The sequence below is a fragment of the Camellia sinensis genome, chromosome 9, assembly GCF_055761805.1.
Source record: "Camellia sinensis isolate YWXY chromosome 9, ASM5576180v1, whole genome shotgun sequence".
NCBI lineage: Eukaryota > Viridiplantae > Streptophyta > Magnoliopsida > Ericales > Theaceae > Camellia > Camellia sinensis.
The window spans coordinates 116,840,023-116,856,719 of NC_138969.1; the positions used below are offsets into that span (position 1 = coordinate 116,840,023).

A 16,697-nucleotide genomic window follows, 5' to 3' on the forward strand; every position below is an offset into this window, starting at 1 on the left:
AATAAATGTAAAAGCGATGATGATCGAGGCTTCAATCAATGCATCGCCATAGCCCTAATGCGGGAATCAGGTGATGCTCACCTTAGTAGACGATGGTGTTCGCTCCCCTCGCCGGTGCAGATGGTGGCGGCGGTGGCGCTTCGAAATCAAGAGAGAGAGAGAACTTCGAAATCAAAATCGAAATCGTCAATCGCTCAGAGATTGGATTTGAGATGAATCCCCAACCGCTCTGAGATTGGATCTGAGATAAATCACCAATCGCTCTGAGATTGGATCAAACGGGGCTGAAGAAGGTTGATTCGATCGGTTGATTCGATCGGTTGAGAGAGATTAGGGTTTAGAGAGGGTTGTGAGAGAGAGAGTGAGAGTGAGATCGATCCAGAGAGTGAGTGAGAGAGTAAGCGAGTGTTTTGGGTCCTTGACCCAAAATAAGACATTTGAAGAGAGAGAGATAGAGAGAGCGCGCGCGCGTGGGAAAGTTGTACATTTGCGCGTGGGAGAGTTGGACATTTGGAGGCGCTTTAACACGCCCTCTCTTATAAAAACGGTATCGTTTTATTTTTAAAAAAATGTGGCGCTTATCAAACGTGATAAAATATTGAAAAAGATGACGTTTAAAAAAACGTCGTTAAATGAACGTCGTTAAATCTCATTTTTCTTGTAGTGAAATAAATAAAAATTTTGATTTTTGTATAAAAAAAATATAAAATATGAATTAAATTTAAAATGATATAATAAAGAAATAATGTAATTCAAATAAGATAATTGTGACAGAGGTAAAATAATGTGCAACATACCAAACACTTCCTAAATCTCAAGTAACCGAATGGACAACAAATGAGGTGGGACCAATCAAAAGAAGACGATTTAGGGGAGTACGTAGGGAGTGTTGACTTGGTTGACCAACATTGGAATGATGGGGTGATTTGGACGGCTGTGATTGAATTAAAAAAGAAATGATTAGGGAAATAGAAGTGGCCCTTGTATATTTGATAGTGGTGACCGCACGAGAACATGGGAACGTGTCCGGGTCAAACCGGACCAAATCCAAAACAAATTGGGTGAACAATACGGGGGTGAACAATACGGTGGTGGGAGATAGGAAAAAAAATTATTAATATATGGAGGATTATAGTCACAATTTTTTATTTGCATCCTATTACAAACATACTTGTATTCTTCATGTGTTTATAAATTTTTTTCTCAACTCCTAACTGTATATAATTCTCCAAACAAATTTCATTAATCCAAGAGACAATCCTGTTTGGAAAGTGTGATTTGAAATAAAATAGTTAATAAGAATAAAATAAGTTAAAATAGTTAATAAGATGAAATATTATATTTAAATTATAATTATTTTATTTTTTCTTACAACTATCAAATTAACTATAAAAAAATAAAAATAAATAAAAATCAATTATCATAAAAAACATAAATTTTTAAACAAAAATAAAAAAAAAAATCCAAAAAATAAACTAAAATAGTTAAAACAAGCCCAATAGACATTGGCCTCGTTTGGGAAGTGGGTTGGCTTTTTAGCTTTTTTAGCTATTTTAGCCTGAGTTAAAAAGCTTGGTTTGGGAAGGGTTTTTTGGCTTTTTTTGTGAGAGAATAGTGTAATAATTATGGGTTGGAAGTGATGTTTTGTTTTTTGTAACTAAAATAACCTATTTTGTCTTTTGTGACTAAAATAGCCAAAAAGCCCAAAATTCATCTTCCCAAACGGAGCTATTATCAAATTGGTTATTTCACTAGACATGGACAATGTGCTTGTGATTTCATTCTCACTTCAATTGTTTATAAATATACACATTTTTTTTATAGGAGAAATAACCTAATTATAACAATTCTGCTTTAGACTCGACCCATTTTCTTGAATTTGAATCCAAGAATTCATGTACTTAATTGTTGTTCATCTCATTTATATATTATTGCTTGTTGAGTTTGACTTTTAGGAGTTTTGGCTGGATTTGGAAACGGTTGGGAAGTCAGTTTTCAATAAGTTATTACCCATATTTTTGCATGTTCGCTCAAACGGTCTTTCTTGAGCTCGAGCGATCTTTTACAGTCTGCAAAGCTACTAAAAGTGTGATATCTGCGCTCAAGAGACACTTCTTGCACTCGAGCGGCCTTCTACAGTCTACAAAATTGCTAAGAATGGGTTATTGTGCGCTCGAGCAGTGGTTTGGTTGCTCAAGTAATGTCAACTTTTTGTGTCTGTTCGCTCGAGCGGTGTTTTTGTCGCTCGAGCAGTCTATGCGTATATGAATCCGAGAGAGGGCTATTTTGAGTCACATTTTCATCTCTTCTCTCTCTAAACATTTCAAAACCCTAAGAACCTTTACTCTCTCTCTCTCTCTCTCTCTCTCTCTCTCTCTAGCTCTTACTTCTATCTCAAAATACTCTTTATCCTTTGATCTTCCTTTGGAGAAAAGCGTTGACCACATCGAGGGTTACGTTTTAATCAGTGAAGTTATTATTTTTGGCCCTGACAAGTTCTATCCCTTGTTTCCCTCTTGTCTTTTACTTTGAGGTAGAGATTTCTTTAGCTCTTTATATGATTTTTAACTCAATTATTTTCTTTTTGAAAAGGGTTAATGATTTGGGGATTTTGAAAAAAAAAAAACCTAGGGTTTGGGTTTGAAATCAAAAGAGGTGTTTTCCAAATGGGTTCTTGAAAATGGTTGTGGAAATGTGTTTTTGGCTGAGATATGTTACAATGATGGACATTTCTTCTTGAAATTAATTTGTAAGAAAACGGGGTTTTGTCCTAAATTTCGGATATTTTGAATTGTGTAAGGAAATGAAAAATGTTGTGAGTTTTTGTAAGATTGGAACGATGAGGATGAGGATGACAGTGATGATGATGGTGAAGTTAGATATGTAATATCACTCCCATTGTAAAAGAATGGAATTGTATATTTTGATTCGAAACTATTTGTGCATAGAAACAACTGTTTTGAACAATCGGTAGAGGATAATCTTGATTGTTATAGACATTGCATGAGGATTAGGTTAAATTGAAACTAGTTTCTCATACATTGTGCAGTAAGCATCATTTCATATTGAACATTGTAAATGTAATGATTTTGAGAAAAATGAGTGAATACCTTGGTAAATCTGGTTAGGGGGTGTGGTTGTGGTTATGATGTTGGTCTGTGTGTCCTTGGTGAAAATCCAGAAACTTGCGCAGTCAGGTGCCAATCCTTCAAGTTAGTATCGGTAAAATGGCTTTGGTAGTGCTTGTATAACTTACTGGCAGACACGTGCCTAGAGATTCCTAGTGTGTTGTATCTACTACCCTATTTTCTATTATAAAAGGATTATTTTCATGAACTATATTGTAATGTGACATTACATTGTTTTGGAGATGGAAAACGAGGAATGTTTGACAAATAGCATATATATGCATTCACCCTATAATTTTGCTAATATTCATATATTATGTTAGAGTATCTCTACTGAGTTGTGGCTCACCCTATGTGGAAAAATAAGTTTCAGGTGCTGATGATATACCTCTACCAAGGACATAGTTTGTGAGGACTTAGATCTAGAGGCTTCATTTTTGTTTGTTGATGTAATTATTTTTGTTTAAGCCCAAGCTTTACTTGTATTGAGTTTAAACTCATTTTGTAGTAACCAAACATTGTCTTGAAAAGTTGTAGTCATTAGTGCATTTCATTACTTGGTTTTACTTTTTTATTTATTTATTTTTATGTATTTATTTATTTTTTTACTCTTGTATCCATACCATATACTATAGATTCAGAATCTGGGATTTGCGAATATGTATTGTATATGTCATCTTTTGTAATGATCAAATATATAATGAATAGAAATTATGAGATTGTTGATCAATTGTAGCACCATTATGAGATGGGTTAATGCTAATTATTTTGGGGCATTACAACTTGATATCAAAGCTACCAGGTTAGAATACGTTGGAATCGTGGGATGTGATTTTTACTACAATGGGTTCTTTTGCTTGATGATAGTAGAAATAGACTTGGTATGCTATGTGATAACATGCTTATGCGACTTCATGGGTATGAGATTTAATTTCTTAAATATTGATTGGGTCTACGAGTTTCTAGAAGTCCTGTTAGAATAGCACTTGATCACTACTATTTTTAACTAGAACTCTGGCAATGTCGCGGGACGGTTATTATCTAGAAAGGAAATTCGTTTGTGTTTATTTGCTTAAGTGCTTAAGTGGAGTGAGTTATTTGTTGTACACCGCATTAGGACGTGAGTGAATTAGTTTCGACACATTTGTGAATGTGCTAATCTGTTGTGTTATCTTTATTATGATGTCAGGACGAAGACGTGGACGTGGTGGTGATAGGTGTAGTAGGCCTAGACGGCAGGAGGTGTCGTTACTGGGTGACATTCCGGCGCAAGAAGAAGGAGTTGGTTAGGCTAACATGGTGGAGCTAGCAGGTTAGCAAGCCATGGGCACTTTGGCCCGAGAAATGGCTAGTGCTTTATAGACATTCTCAGGGCTGAGAATCAAGTCCAGGCCCATGTTGTCGAGACAAGGTCGTCTTTTCTGAAGAGGGAATTATTTCGGTCTAATTCGGATGAGTTTTGGGGGACCCGAAAGAGCCACTGACGGTAAATGAGTGGCTTGAGCAGATGCTGAAGACGTTCAAAATGCTTGGTATCGAGGATGATGGTTTGAGGGTAAACTTCGCATCCTTCCAACTGAAGGGAGATGCGGGTCAATGATGGAAGTATGTGTGTGGTCACATTAGGGTGACTTGGGAGGCCTTTGTCAACGCCTTCCAGGACAAGTTCTTGCCTCCCACTGCTAGGGAAAAGTTGAAGGATCAGTTCTTGAAGCTCAAGCAACTGAACACATCTCTAGCAGAGTTTGAGGTAGCTTTTACTAGCCTCTCTAGATTTACACCAGAGCTTGTGGCGACGGAGGAATGCTGTTGTGTTGAGTTTGACAAGAGACTGAGGACCGAGCTCCTTTTCATGGTGGTCGGGTCTATAATTAGGAATTATGGTCATCTTGTGGAGACAACGGCTTATTTAGAGATCGTGATTCAGGCGAATGAGGAAAATGATGAGGGGCTCCAAGTAGAGGAGTCAGAAGGTTTAGTAGGAGACGCGGGACAACAAGAGACAGAGGGATTCCACCTCACAACTATCCCAAGAAGCACAATTCAGATCCACTTTTCATGTATCGAGTTCTGGTTTAGGAAGAGGAAGTCAGGATGGGATCACTTACTTTAAGTATGGCCAGCTGGGCCACAAGTCTTCAATTTGCCCATAGAAATGAGGAAGGTAACAGTCTGCACCGTCAATGGCTTGTTCACAAAGCCAGAATCAGGAAAGAGGGCAACCGCCTACCTGTTATCAATATGGGCAGTCAGGGCACTTGATGAGGTTTTGTCCTCAGGTAGGTGGCACACCTGGTGCGTCTAGTTCGAGGCAGACATAGAGTCATCAGCCTACCCAGTCAGCTCAGGCCTCGAGGGCCACATAGGGGCTCAATCAGTGTACCGGTCTTATGCTCCAAAGGATAAGTAGGTGAAGTAGAGACCTATAGGGCGTGTGTATACTGTTACTATGCCAAATCAGTTGCCAGCACCCTTTATTATGAGAGGTAATTTTCTGTTGTTCAATTTGATTGTTAATGTGTTGATTGATGCTGGTACATCTCATTCCATCATTTCGTCTGCATTTGCATCAGTTTTGGGATTAGAGGTGGCTCAGTTAGCATCTCCGCTCAGAGTAGAGTCTTCAGTTGGAGGTAAGGTTGACTTGGACCGGGGATGTCGTGGTTGTAAGATAGAGGTTGTCAGGCACCGACTTTTTTTGCGTTTGTGTTGTTAGACATGTCGGGTTTCGATGTTATCCTAGGCATGGACTGATTGTGTCACGACGCTACCCAAACCTGCCCCTATAGGTTTAGCGTCGTGACCGACCAGTAATCTTAGAATTACCAAAGGCCTCTGAATGGATCATCATAAAATAAGGGGCTGAGGAAGCAAATATAAAACATTTATCATCTATTGAGCTATGCTGACATACATATGACAGGAATTTAAAACTTAAATATATACATATGATGTCAAAATTATATAAGTCACGCATCACCATACAAATATTATCAAAAGGGACTTAGCCCAGTGTACGGATAAACAAAAACAAAAATAAATCCTTAACATAATCCATGAAAAACTTGACTTCTTCAAACGGGAACCTCCCTAGGAGGTGCAAAGGTTGGCTGACAACAAACTTCCAAGCAGCCATCACTGAGCCTGGTCATGCTCCTGATCACCTACATACATAATATAAATAGTGAGCGAAAGCACAGTGAATAATAATAGAGTTTGGCTTCTCCAGGCGGGAACCTCCCCAGGAAGTGCAAAGGTTGGCTTACAACAAACTTCCAAGTAGCCATCACTGAGCCTGGTCATGCTCCTGACCACCTACATATATAATATAAATAGTGAGGGAAAACCCTGTGAATAATAACAAAGTAAAGGATTTAATGAATGATGTCCCATAAATAGATTCATATTCTTATTTAGAGTTTAGAAGCATATACTTATTCAATTTCACAGATGATCATACGTGGTACACCCATTAGCGCTAACAGATTAGATACAGAGCATTAAGGGTCATACTTGACTAGTTCCATAAAAGAACCTTTGGTACCAAGAATAGATAACATACTTAAGCCACGATATTGTTACTCCTGGGCGAGAGCCATGTGACCACAATATTATAACCCCGGGCAAGGGCCACGAGACCACGGTATTGTTATCCCCAAGCAAAAGCCATGTGCTAAGGCTGCCACGAATACTTTTCAATACTTGGACAATCATTCATTGATACAGAACATAGCATTTCAAAAACAGGTCATTTCTTGTTATATCATATAAAAAAATACTTAAACGTGAACATAATTTCACAAAGTTATTACTCACAAATGGCTCCAATAGCAAAACAGATACTTGGACTCCTTTTATATACAAAGAAAGTAATGTTGCATTTTTTTTTTTTTTCAATTTTGCTTCATGACCCACTCCAATAGAACAACCATTAAAATGAAATGTTATTTTCAAACATTTTTTTAACTATGTGAATAAAATTGCACTCGTGCGGATAGAGGCATGTACAATTTTTTTATTATTTTTATTTTTTTTAAACACGTCAATAACAATTCATTCTTGGCAATTTTAGTAATTTCATTTGAGGGGATAAATGTATTAAAAAAGGAGCTTCAATTTACACACCATATACCATAAATGTGTCAAATTTGTATTACAAAAAATGGATGGCTATTCTTGAAATTATATTTGTCATCTATTTTTTAAAAACAAATATGATTCAAACATATAACTACTGATGTCCAATCATTTTTGATTTTTTGCATGAATATTCTGCTTAACGAGTCGTAAAAAGTGAATGGTTTGGATTATCAAAATTGATTCCAAAATGAGCCTACCAAACTTAAATGCTCTCTCAAGTTGAGATAATATGGGTATTTTAGTCTTTTTGATTAAATCATTAATAAGCTTGATGGTACATTTTAATCCACAAATCACATAATACTGTGATTGTTTCCAAATGAAAGAGGAATAATCCAAACTACAAATTGGTAAAGTGAAATTGTCTTAAATTATTACTAATCAACTCTACCAAGTAACCACTAGGGGTGGTGCCAAAGTGGATAATGCAGAACTTTTCCCACGAAAGGCAAGGCTCAAATTCTGGAGGGGCGCGAATAACTTTGCCTCTTGTTGTAGCATGTGGGTGAGGTCCATTGTGTGCTCTTGTAGTGGGTCCCTTCTTATAAGTTTGGTCAAATCTGGCTGGCAACTGGTTACTCAAAGACTAGGGCACACAGATGCTATGATGTTCTCACAAAACGTCCTTTTTTAAGCGTTAAAAAAAAAAAAAAAACTACTCTACTAAGGAGATTTTCGGCTATGTTAAGTGTAGATCTACCCTCCTAGGGTGTAAATATGGACTTTTTATGTAAAGAATAAGGGTTTTGTGATATCTCCTTCAATTCCTACATAGATTTTTGGTATTATCCCCAATAGTTCTTTACTGTTGTGGGGTTATTAAGCTTCAGCCTTCTGGTGTAGCGGCAATAGTGGTGGAGTTTGAGCAGCAATGGCAGTGGACGACGTCATCGGTGACGGCGACGACAGTGGTTGTACGCTTGAGGCAGACCTTTCATCTTTAGGTTGGAATCCCATACCATGTCTGCAAGTAGTCCTAGTCTTCTTAAATCATAGTTGTTTTTTGTGGCTTCTTTATAGTTTGTATTGTTATTGTAGTTTTTTTCTTTGTTGTTTTTGTACTCTGTTACATTCTTTTAATATATTGCATGTTTTTTAAGTTTAGAAAAAAAAAAAAGAGTTCCAAGTAAAAATCAAAATTGTTTTTATGGTGTGAACTCAATAATAGTGTTTGACAAAGGAAATGATGGTGTGCAAATAGGAACAAAAGCAACCGTTTCTTCCCTGCATTTGGGTTATTCTATTTTCACATACTAATTCTCATTAGTTTATACACTTCATGAAATTTTTCCTTAATACAATTTTATCCTAAAATAGAAATACAATAGGACCCTTATCTTCTTTTACCAAACCCTTACTCTAAAACACCACAACTATCCTCCATCACCAATGTTTCCTCTCTCCTTCGCCATCTCCTTTCGTCACCGCTTTCCCTATTTGCTTGCGACAACCTTCCACCATGAACTACGGTTCCATAAGTCTCCCATCATGAGCCAATTACTTTCAATGTTAACTATGAAGATCTAGGATAAAAGGTGAGTTTGGAGTGACAATCATGATGGCGATGAAAGGCTAAGGCCATGTTTGATTGGATAGATTAGAGCATGAGATTGAAATTATTAATCCGTGAGCCCAATTATCCTGTGTTTGTTTTAACAATTTGGTTTAAGATTATTAATCCAATGGATAATTAATCCAATAAATTTGTAGGATTATTAGTAATGGGGTAGGGGTGAGATTATTAATTCAATGGATAATTTATCCTATTAATCTAATTGGATAGTGAATATCACACTAATTTAAGGTCATTTTTGATTCATAAGATTAATAGTGAAGTATTAATAATCCTATTAAATTAGTGTGGTATTCATTATCCAATTAAATTAATATCCATTGGATTAATAATCCCATCCCTACTCCATTACTAATAATCCTACAAATTTGTTGGTTTAATTATCCATTGGATTAATAATCCTAAATCAAAATATTAAAACAAACATAGGATAATTGGACCCACAGATTAATAATTTCAATCCCATACTCTAATCCACCAAATCAAATATATTCTAACTAGCGATAACCCGTGCTATACACGGGCAAGTAACAAAAAATGGTAAATAATGTTGAACATGCTAAAAATTAACAATTAAATACTATGATATTAATTTAGATGGGTATTGAAATAATATATTTAGTGATTTTACTATATTTAATTAAATAAATTTTAGAAGAAAAAAAAGTTCAACTGAAAATTAAGAGTAAGAGTGGATTCTGTAAATATAAGATATAGATAAAAACAAATTAAGTTTAAATTTGAAGATAAATTATATATATATATATATATAAAAGAAAATTAGATAAATCCTAGAAAAATGAGGTAGAGAGAAATTCAGTAATTGAAAAAAAAAAAAGTTGAAATTTAAAATTAAAAAATAAGATAAGACAAACTTGAAAAGAAAAATAAAATCTAATATAACTCTAACAACAGAAGAACTGGAGAGGGTAATAATTAAAAAATTAGATAAGAGTGAAATGCCACTTCTAATTTTTTAAAATTTGTAAAAAAAAAAAAAACTAAAATAAAATCGAGGTAGTATGTTAAAAATCAGCTAAGATTTAAGTGCCACTTATAATTTTTTAAAATTTAAATTTTGTGTAGTTAAAAAATAAGCAATTATGTTATCTTATTATACAAATTTTAACTCTATTTTGTGTCTACTACCTATAATTTTAATCAAATTTTGTCTTCTAAAGCTACTTAATTGAAATAAGAAAGAATAAAAAATTATAAGAATATAGAAAGTGAAAATCAGATAAAAAAAGAATAAACTTAATTGAAAATTAAAAGCAAGAATCGATCCTGTAAATATAAGATAAAGATTAAAAAAAAAATCAAATGTAAATTTGAAGATAAATTATACGAATATAGAAAGAGAAACTTAGATAAATTGCAAAAATGAAAGAGAGAAAAAAATACAATATGAGATTTAAAACATGTGCTTCTTTTCACATAAGATGCCAAAAAATCTTGCATAATTGGTTAAATCACCCGTTTAATTTCTCTACAACGTTATGTTTGTTCTCCAATCTTTTTGCCTAATTTCATATTGTCATAGAAGTTAGGTTTTGAGATTTATAAATTTATTTATTTCAAATATCCTTGGGTAAGACATAAATTGATGAAGAAATTTGAATTAGAGTCAAACTCATCTTTTATCTTTAAATATTTTGAAAATCTTTTATCTTTAAATATTTTGAAAATCTTTTATATCCATGCCATAAGTAATCAAAAAGTGAAATCAAAAATATAAAAAAAAAAGATAAGAAAAAATAGGAAAATAGAATGAGAGAAGAATGGATGTGCCACGTAGGAAAGAGGTTCATGAGATGTTAGGATTGAGAGTTTGAAATTTTTTAAGAGACCACTATATTTGCTTATATATATAGTATAGATAGATAGTATTATTAATACCTCATTGTTAGTCTTGTGATTAATATTATTATTAATACCTCATTATTAGTTTTGTGATTAATATTATGAATCAAACATGTCCTGTATAAGAGTATTATTGAAAAAGGAAAAGGAAAATTGTATAGTGAAAATAGAATTACTCCTCTCGTGTGTTGGTGACAGACTACCTCTGTAATTCTTACGCCCAGAGAGAGAGAGAGAGAGAGAGATGGCAACAGAGGAGAAGAGGATCAAACATTTCAGCCACAAGCATATGTTGGAAGTCAGTAGTTGGGAGCGTGACTGTCGAATGTGCAACCAGGACATCCCTGACGATCCCATCTATTATTGCCCAATAGGCTGCCTCTTTACCATCCACAAATCATGCTCTTCAACAATCCAACAATCTCTTCACCACCACCCCTTCCACCCTCATCACTCTCTCTTCCTCTCCGACGACATTCATCCCCATTCTCTTTGCAATGCTTGTGGCTCCCACTCTGTTAACATGTCTGCATACACATGTTTCGACTGTTCCTTTACCCTTCACGTTGTCTGCGCTTCTCTAACCCCCACCACCAAAACCATCCAATCTCAGATTCAGCTCCAACCCACTCACCCCCATCCCCTAATTTCATGTGATCTCAACAACAACAACAACAACTGTAAGTATACATATACTTGCAGTTGTTGCTCTCAACCTTTTGATGATGAGCGTTCTGTGGTCCATGTATGCCTCGAGTGCAAGGGTTTATTGCACAAAACATGTGCTCAATTGCCGAGAAAGATCGATCACCCTTTTCACCCCTCTCATCCTCTCTTCCTCCTCCCTCAGAAACCTCGCTTTTTCGGATACACTTGCGGGGCTTGCAGCCAGTATAAAGACAGCTTTATCTATCATTGTTCCGACTGTGAATTTTACCTTGACATAGCTTGTGCTTCTCTCAGCCCTAACCCTGCTGAAAACAATGAATTCGGTCAGATTCGCCGATTTAGCCATTCCCATCCATTGATTTTATGTGATAACAAACAGAAATTTGAAATTTGTTGCTATGCATGTGAGATTCCTTTGGGGGATTCAATTTGTTTTTGCGCCCAATGCAAGGTTTTATTGCACGAATCATGTGCTGATTTGCCCCACGAAATGAAGCACATGTTTCACCCAATGCACGCTCTCACCCTCCGCTACCATCGGTATGGTAAATGCGAGGCTTGTTTACGTCATTCATCTGGTTGTTTCTACGAATGTCCCCAGTGTCAATGGTACATAGATGTTAGATGTGCTCTGTCAAAGCCCAAAACCATGATGTCTAAAATTCACCCACACCCTCTTGCTTTGTTTAACAAGCCAAATTATGATATACTATGCACTACTTGTCGCCAGTTCTGCGTTACCCCTTTCTTCCGTTGTGTGCTGTGCCATTTTGATCTCCATATCTATTGTATTTCAATATTACCACCCACACTCAAGTACTTCAATCATGTCCATACCCTCACTCTCACCCGTTCTCCAATTAAAGACTATCCTGATGAAGATGATGATGCAGAGTTTTACTGTGACGCTTGCGAAGAAAGAAGAGTGCTGGCCCACCCAACTTATTATTGTAAAGATTGCCATTATGTTGCTCATTGTCATTGCACCGTATCTGAGGTACTTCTGCATTCAGTTTTACACATCAAATTAAAATTTATAAATCATATTGTTTGATTTATCTGTTTATCTTCATTTTTCTTTACTTCATGCACATCACATGGAATGGATGATGCATTTAATTTGGTGGGCTGAAGTGTCAAAATTTTCTTAACACTGTGTTTGGTTGGGGGATTTTAGAAAGGATTTGGAAAGGGAAAGGAAAAATGTGTGAATGATTTGGAAAGGGAAAGGGAAAGGGAAAAAGTGTGTGAAACTAGGTGAAATCCATCTCTTGGCATTTGTGATGAAAATTGAACTCTAATTCTTTCTTTATGTTAAATATGCTAATCTAGAAAATCTGCAAATGCTTTCATAACCAGTAAGAAGAGGTAAAGGGACACGGTGTTATCTTGTTTGATCCCCGTTCTCCCTTAAAAATCCCATTGTATTGCACCATTTTAAACAATGGAATATCTTACTATGAAAATTCACTCTTTACTGCCAAGTAAACATTGAACTTGGATTTTTGACTTCGTGGATCAGCACTACTGCTGTAGAATTCCATTCCTTTAATATTCATCCTGTTTTGAAGAAAATTAATACTGTTTTTGTAATTTCATCTACTACAAGCGCCCAATTCTGTTGAAACCATAACAGGTGTTTTGTCCCTTTTGATTGAAAATATTGTTGTCATTTATTTTTTATTTTTTTAAATCTCTCCTGGAGTAACAGGCTTTTGTAAACCTTCTTTCTGCTCCCTTGAAGTTTCTGCTTCATCACATCTCCAGGTCTTTGTTTGGAATTTACAGCTTAAGGATTATTTGTTCCTACTTCCTAGTAGGTTTTGGAAGTAACTGATAGATTTTTTTTATTGCTTTATTTTCTTCAAAAGTATTCCCCCTTTGGTCTATGATATTTTTTCCTTGGTTCTGTTCCCACAATTTCTTTTTTCATATGTTTTTTTTCTTCCTTTGTAATATGCTGCTTCTACATCGTTGAAGGTGATATGCTTCAAATCTTGTTTTAATCATCTATTTCATCCTTATTTTGATCATATAATTGCCATCAGAATCTTGACACCCTGATTTCCTTAGACAAATCTTTGAAATTTTCATGTATAATCCAAAGAAGTTGGACGTTTAGGCAAAGAACTTGGAAAGTTCCCTTGTATTCTTATAATCCAACTTGATAGTTAGGGCAACTGGACAGTGCTCTGAACATTTGGTGGCAAAAATTTAGGTTTGGTTCCAGAAAAAAAATTGTTTCCTTTTGTCATTAATGAGTACCTTGTCCAATTTGCTTTAAATGGTGTCCAGTCCCTCCATTTTATCATTCTAAGGCAGCCAAAATCCTCTAGCATTCATCTCAAACATCCCAAGTTCCCTCAGGCATTTATTCAATGTTTCAGTTACATTATAGTAATACCAATGCCTTCCTTTTCTTCATGAGCTCCGCCGACTACATTAAAATATCCCATGAGAATCGAGTGATAATCATTTGTGGTTTTATTTCATCGCGTTAGATGATTTTGTAAAGCTTTTCTTTCCTTCTCACCATTGTGCCCATGTATCATGTAACATGGCGGCGTTTAAGTGTTTTCATGGTCCTTTTACTTATCATCCCAGCATATCCATATCCATATTGATTCAATATTCTCTTTATCAATATTTTGACCTTGCAATCTGTAAAACAATTATTAGATGTGCTTTCCAGATTATCTTGCTTAATCTTTTCTCTGTTAGATTGGGTTTGAGAAGATTCTTGACTTAATGTTTGGTTTACAGGGTCAGTTAAACCCCTAATATTCTAAGCAGCAACTTTGATAATTTGTGCATCTGGGGTTCTTTGGTTGCAATCCCTTTGCAGGGTTTCTCATTTCCCCTTGGCCTTTCCCCTTTTTTTGAACTTTCTCTTCCCATTTCTTTCCATCTGAAAGTTGGGAGATATCTCTATCTCTGTTTCAGTGACCTAGGCAGCTTTAGCAATACTATTATCCTGACATAATGAAGTTCCCACAATCAAATCCCTAACATTTTTCAAGAGTGCAGGGGTATGCCCTTGTTACTTTTGTTATTGTGTTTCCTTGTGGAATAAAATTTTAAGTTACGAAAAAAAAAATTCCTTAACATTTAGCTGTGTGGACTCCAAAATTTCAATAATACTTTTTTACCGGCCTTTCACTATATCATATTACTATTAGTGCTTACAACTGATATAATTTCTTCTGCAACCAGGACATATATATGTATATATATATTGGCATTTTTTTTGTTTCTATATCTTTGAGTACATCTGCTGAGTTATGTACAATTTCACTTACTATTTCTAATTGTTGTGGTTCTATGATGAAGGACAACTTTAGGAAACTTGCTGTTATGGTGAGTTTAGGGTTGGATTAGATTCTAGGATTTAGGGTTACATGACGTAGAAGAAGAATTCAAGTGTTTGCAAGAAGGAAGAAGGTGAAATTCTCTGCAAACAACTGGGTTAGATTTCTCTGTGCAGCTTTGGAATCAAAGGTTCAAGCATGCATTAAATGGCGAAAGGGTTGGGAGTAGAGCTGGGGACTATTTTAACTTGATTGGCTAAGGTTTAGGGGCTGAAAAGGGGGCTGTTGTATGGCTGTGAACTGGGAATAGTAACCTGAGTATGTATGCAAAGAAGAAGAACACTTTGCCCTTGCAACGGTAAATATCAACTTTGTTGAATCAATGAGATTACACGTAATCTACGTTACACGGACTCTCTGTTTTGTGAGAGGTACCCGTGTCGTCACGACACAACACGACACGACACGGGTACGGGTATGGAATACGGCCGGGATACAGCTAGATACAAATGGATACGATTGAAACTCAGAGATGGAGAGAGAGAGAGAGAGAGGGCGGGTTGAAACTCACCTTTGCGAAGCAAGTCGAGTGGCGAAGCAAGATCGAAATGCTAACGCTAGACGTGAGCTTGACTGAATCGAAGGAGATCATCGCGAAGTCGATTCCACCTAAAAAATGATCCTAGGGCTTCAATTCCCCTTTGGTCTCTCTCTCTCTCTCTTCTATCTTCTCTCTGCTCTCTTTCTTGATCTCACTCTGCATTCTTCTCTCTCTCTCTCTCTTCTTTTCGTCTTCTCCTCTTTGTTCTCTGCATCCTTCTTTTATATTAGATTTTTATTATATAATATAAATTGTATTAATATAATAATATATAATATTATTCATATTACATATTATCATTCAACCAAAAAAAATATTGTATAATATAATATAATATATCATAAATAATATAACTCTTTTATGTCTAAAATAATTTTTATTTGTTATTTTTTTAATAAATTTGTTATTCCTTTAACTTTTTTTAACTCATCTTCATATAATAAATATATTTTAAAAATAATTATTTAACGTATCCCCGTACTTGCATTCAAATTTGGATCTATATCCACATATCCTCAATTTTTAGTTTTGAAGTGTCCGACCCCTAGATACGCACTTGCACCCGATACCCACATCTGAGTCCGTGTAACGTAGCATGCAATTATAGGGCTATAAGACTCTTCTACTTTTAAAGGATTATGACTCCAATTTAGAAATTAAAAATATTTGGTAACTACAAATATTTTACACCAATATTACTATAACTTGTAATCACATTTACACTGTGATAATGAATTCAAAATAGAAAAAAATTGATCCTTTTGACCACAGAGACTATTTTAAATATAATAATACCCATATATAATGTCCTATGAAGCACGGACACGGACATGGATACGGATACGAGACACGGCAATTTTCAAAAAATGGGGACACGTACACGGTAGGTAGAGGTGGGCGCGGATCGGTTGGGGCCATGAAACCTCCAATCTGCCATCTGTCCGCCAGATTGGCAGATTGGAAAAAATCAATCCGCATCCGCCCATCCGCATCCGTCCGCCAATCCGGCGGATGGATACGAATCGGTTTGGCGGTTTGAAATTTTACAAAATTTCAACATACAAAAAAAAAAAAAAAAAAAAACACCCCTAGGCAATGCAATATTTATTCATTCACATGTATGAAACAACCTGGACAGTGCAACTTGGATTGCAACGGATATAATTCAATATTGGTTCCAATGGGCATAATTCAATGTCACCCAAAACATTGTGCATCCAATGTGCATTAATCATCTAACTTACATAAAACATAAGGAAACCATTGTGTATCTAAGTGACAGTCATCCAAGAGTTCCAAAAATGAAAAAGTTACAGTCATCCAACAAACATTGTGCATCCAACAAACATTGTGCATCCAAAAAAAATAAGTTACAGTCATCCAACAAACATTGTGCATAAAAAAAAAAAAAAAAA

At 35.5% G+C, this 16,697-nt stretch overlaps 1 protein-coding gene across 1 annotated transcript; it reads left to right on the forward strand.

Annotated features, from left to right (window-relative positions):
• Window positions 1-10,948: 10,948 nt before the first annotated feature.
• LOC145799694 (uncharacterized) lies at window positions 10,949-14,751 on the forward strand. The gene is made up of 2 exons (XM_082889318.1): window positions 10,949-12,370; window positions 14,704-14,751. Exons 1-2 carry the CDS (start codon window positions 10,949-10,951, stop codon window positions 14,749-14,751), a joined length of 1,470 nt encoding a protein of 489 aa, XP_082745444.1.
• The last annotated feature ends 1,946 nt before the right edge of the window (window positions 14,752-16,697 follow it).

Coding starts and splice junctions, on each gene's coding strand:
- LOC145799694 (XM_082889318.1), top strand. CDS start 10,949: ATGGCAACAGAGGAGAAGAGGATCAAACATTTCAGCCACAAGCATATG. Junction 12,371..14,703: donor GTCATTGCACCGTATCTGAG/GTACTTCTGCAT, acceptor TCTATGATGAAG/GACAACTTTAGGAAACTTGC.